The sequence below is a fragment of the Varroa jacobsoni genome, unplaced genomic scaffold, assembly GCF_002532875.2.
Source record: "Varroa jacobsoni isolate VJ856 unplaced genomic scaffold, vjacob_1.0 scaffold_793, whole genome shotgun sequence".
In the NCBI taxonomy this organism is placed as follows: domain Eukaryota; kingdom Metazoa; phylum Arthropoda; class Arachnida; order Mesostigmata; family Varroidae; genus Varroa; species Varroa jacobsoni.
In genome coordinates, this window is record NW_019213695.1 from 481,559 (window position 1) to 486,025 (window position 4,467).

Consider the following 4,467-nt stretch of genomic DNA (forward strand, 5'->3'; position numbering starts at 1 on the left):
TATATATAAACGACAGTTGGCGCTCTACGTAGCCTGTAGGACACCGATTATTTTCACGGTGTGAATAAGGACAATGCTACTTTGCATAGGGATTCGATCGCATCTATGTATGGATATATGGTAAAATGGAGTACATTTTGAGCGGAATATATTGGTAGCTAATTTCCGTATCCATATTCATTCCAGGATTAAACTGCAAATAGATGTTTTTGTTACTACTCGTTTCGTTACAATGGATTCATTATTCGGAGGTGAATCTGCCTTTTAATTTCTGCTCAATGGCAAAAATCGCGTGCTTAAAAAATTGCATCGTCGGTCTAACTAACTTATTACAGCTTCGTATATATTTAGCAAGAGTTTATATTTACTGCAGCTGTAACATGGTTACTTAACACAAATTTTGTGACTGTTTTTCTAAACTCCTAAATTTCTTTCGGATTCGGAGCAGCATTGTTGTACTGCCTTAACGTGTATACTAACGTGCATATGTAAAACATTCATTGTTGTTTGTTAGACAAAACGAGGCTAGAGAAGGAAGACGCGTTCTGGTTAGTACTGTCAATCTTCCACATCGTTTTCTTGCAAATTGAGGACATTCCTATGACGAGCAGTCATACATTTATCTCGATGTGACTACTAGCGACCTCTAGTATAATGAACGAATTAAATGAAGCATAGAAGATGTTAGCAAAGACTGAATAAATTGTAATTTATAGCATTTTTTAATTCACGTAATGCATATTGCAGCGATTCTCGAGCTGGACCCGGTTGCCCTCCGACTGTACAGTATCAGAGGTGTTAAAGCCAAACGCTTTCTCTGTATGGATGCCAAGGGACGTCTCATTGGAATGGTAAGATAATATTGATGTAGAATAAACTCTAACAAACGCTATCTTATATGGTGCCAATGCATAATGTTACTGAGGACAATCATAACCCTGGTTAGGATTTTCAACACAAAGCTACCCACCATTCAACAGGAATGATTGCTTAACGTTCACAGCTTCCCCAAAAAGATCTCAATACCACTTTATGAGACAATGAAAAAAAAAGTGCTTATAAATCTTTCAAATTGTCGACCGTTGCTTTTTTCCTTGACGTTTATGTCATCAGACCCATGAAATGTGGGCCCTAGCCCATACCTGTGCTTGATCTCACTGTAACTTGGAGAATTTCCAATCTAGAGTAAATCTATCTACTATTTATAAGGATTAGAGAGTTGATCAGTACTAACCGCAGTGAAAAAAAAATTAACAAGTAAAACAAACAGAACTTGAACCGTTGAATTTTTAGAACAGGTCTGTTAATGTTATAGATTCAAAAAAAGAACGTCACAGTATTTCGTTTTCGGTTGTTTCCATAGTATCTTTCAATGAAAACGAATTGTTGTTATGTTTTTTAGGGGTCATCTGATCGATTTGTGTGCTACATCTGCGTAGATAAACATAGCTAGATAAATAAACAATCGAAATCGGCATGAAATTTTCCTTCTGATTGTATTTTTCTTCGACGACGGACGGCGAAAGGAGTGCTTACTCTAACCTACCCAACGAAAGGCTGCTAAAAGCAATTAATGGAAGAAAGAATAAAGGCCTTAGCGGTAAACAATTTATTATTTACAAGTGAATCGACTGAAACCGTTATGAAACAAATTTAACTTTAATTTGTGCAACTACAACTTTATAAGCTAGGCCGTTGCAGAACTAATTTAGAATTCTACCCATAGCATATTCTGCTGCCATTATAGAACTATATTATTACAGGGCGATATCTGTAAGTTAGGCTTTTCCTTAAACAAGGCTCACCAAGACCACGATTTTGAAATCGAGCTCATCGTGCACTGACAAAAAAGACGTCCGTCTAAAAGTGACAGCTCGTAAGTGAAAGCTGAATTTGGAACAATTGAATGGAACGCTGCATTTTGGGTGGAATACAGTTTGATTTGTTAGCAGTTACAGTCCCACCGCACGATCACAACAACTAAATCTACTTTATTTTCCTATTTTTAGACGAGGGTTACGTTACGTCGTATTCGAGTCACTCAGTCTATACGTAGCTAGCTCGAAAATTGTTTCGGACATTTTTATTCGACTCGTATCTATCCTGTACGCTGAGGTCCTTCATCATCGCTCGTTGTCTCTGATATCAGAGCGCGTGATATCAGGCTGAACGTGAACCGAGGTGAAGTGGTAGGAAATGGTGATCCACTTTAAGCTCGGCTTGTCGCTTCATGGTTTGAACAATCTAGTGAATGATATTAAGGACCCGAGAAGAGAATCTCGAATTTGTCGGAATAGTAGTAACCCACCTCATAGAACATAATAAGGCGTCATTTTTTCGCTTTCTAGGGAGAAGAGAGGGAGAGAGAGAGAGAGAGAGAGAGAGAGAGAGAGAGACCTTTACGCCTAAACATAGCATGCATAAATAACAACGGCATCCCGCGCAGCAAATATAATATAGTTTTAAATAATAAACGTTGGCTAGAATCATTGTCGAATGTTCACATGAGGAGATGTCAGATTATTATTCCAATGCGAAATTGAATTGGTTTAGAATTAGGGAGATATTCGATGGATCTAGAAAGCTAGTAATAGGCAGTGCTTCATTAAAGCTAGCGTCTAAATACAATAGTCCGGCTATTATCTGTCAAGTTTATTTTTCTTTAAGATTGCTTCCTCATAAATCTATCGGTAGTTTGACCTTTAACATATATAGATATTCATAACATGCACAAATGGGCCATGTCACCTGACTTATCTCATAGCTACCGCAGCTCCGCTGTGCACTGAAGTAAATCACAAGAAATTTATCAGTTTGTTTTATGTGCTTTCTCCGGTATGAACGACCAGGGGCTCAAATCGACGGCCCTTGTGCACAGGCAATTTAGCCGATCAACGAGACACATACAATCATAGGAACCAATAAATTAATGGATGCTGTTAAGTCGTCTCGACTACATAAACCGAATATCGGCCGATTTTGTCATCCAGGAGTTTACCTTCTTTCGCTCAGGAAGAATTGGAGCACACCGAAAGAGTCATTTAGGACACACGAGAGAGTACCAGGCCGGCCTGTTCAGTGAGAACGTCGACTTTCTTAGGACTACTGTTCAGAGGTCAGTTAGCAGCGGCCTCTTGTCGCCCTGCTTGATCTATACAGAGTTTGAGCTATTCTAAACGCAATGAAATTAGGGTCCGTAACTCATGTAAGGTTTAGGCCTGGTCAACACGATACATAGCTGCCCTTATGAGCACGGGTGGACGATATGGAACCGTCCACCAAAGGCGTTCGTCGCCTCAATAGAATCGGCTTGCGTTTCTATTGTGGCATGTATGCGTATATCTTTTTCTGACAGTAGAGCCGAGGGCTCATGAACAACTGCGTATCCACTTGTCATGGTCACGACGTGGCCGTTTTTAATATCACTGTAGGATGCGCTACCTCGTATGACCCCTATTCCGATCATGTAAGGCTCAGCCTCAAGGTCGTAAAGTGAGTCAATAGTGCAGAATTTGTCAATGGTTTTTTTCGTGCTATTCTTTTCTGCCAGGATGCAGAAGAATTTATTCTTGAGCCATTTTACGCGGACGTGGGCGATTCCATATTCGTTCTTCCGAATGCATACAGATTCCTCTGGTATTTGCAGAGAATTCAGATAGCTTAAGATGTTTATCGTTTATATTACACGAGGTTTTAGGGAATCCCGTCGATCCAGCGAGGATTACAAATCTTTCTTCAGCAGCGACTGAACAGACAGGCGAATAATTGGAAATGTGTATAGCTGCCTAGTCTATCACAGAATCCAATGCGTTGTCAGAGTTTAAAACGGAAGTCTAATTATCTAGCCTTTATGGTCACTGAGAAAGAACGGTACATGTTTGTATATTTATTTCCTCGCTCCGAATCGACATCGATTAACACAATGCTTTATTTTTAAGGACGCAAACTAAGAGTTGGGACTTTCAATAGGCTGGATACAACCTTCATATAACATAGTGAGGATCCGAAGCATTGCCCTGTTCGACCTTGGCAACCGCCTGTGAGTGCGTGCGTGCATGTGTATGTACATATATTGAGATCTTTGTCCACTTCCTTTCCACTCATGTTCCAACGGTCCGAATTTTTGTCAGAGAAATGCGTCGTCAACTATCACAACTGTAACGCAAAGTATGAGTGAGGAAACCCTTATCTAAGGAGGCCAAAAAGAGTTTACCTAAGACGTCTTTGACGTATTGTTTTTAACCTGCAAAGCTGCTTCAACCCAGCCTTGTATGTTTAGCGTTAGTCACATTAACACATAGGGTGAACCCGCACTGGCTGCGAACATTAACTGCATACATACATGAGCGAGCTATTGCACAGCAGCAGTACGAGAGGCAGAATAAATGTACGCAGAGTGTGGCCGTAAAGTATAATCTTTATACGGGGCACTAGAGGCAGAACGACTAAGTTGCCTGTGCCGCTGCA

At 40.2% G+C, this 4,467-nt stretch overlaps 1 protein-coding gene and 1 long non-coding RNA gene across 3 annotated transcripts in view; one reads left to right on the forward strand and one right to left on the reverse strand.

Moving 5' to 3' along the window:
- The window catches only part of LOC111263846 (fibroblast growth factor 9), a 41,449-nt gene that overhangs the window by 30,613 nt on the left and 6,369 nt on the right, over nucleotides 1-4,467 (forward strand). Inside the window, exons 2-3 of one of the 2 annotated variants that reach the window (XM_086969824.1) lie at nucleotides 748-851; nucleotides 1,403-1,475. In XM_086969824.1, coding sequence (XP_086825950.1) covers nucleotides 748-851; nucleotides 1,403-1,453 — 155 coding nt within the window. In that variant the 3' untranslated portion in view covers nucleotides 1,454-1,475. Of the gene's footprint in view, nucleotides 1-747; nucleotides 852-1,402; nucleotides 1,476-4,467 lie in introns of those variants that run through there. The other variant, XM_022839268.2, reaches the window with a different exon arrangement.
- LOC111263848 (uncharacterized) overlaps nucleotides 3,964-4,467 on the reverse strand; it is a 2,878-nt gene continuing 2,374 nt past the window's right edge. Inside the window, exon 3 of the long non-coding RNA XR_002682502.2 lies at nucleotides 3,964-4,155. This is a non-coding gene — a long non-coding RNA (uncharacterized LOC111263848). The remainder of the gene's footprint in view (nucleotides 4,156-4,467) is intronic.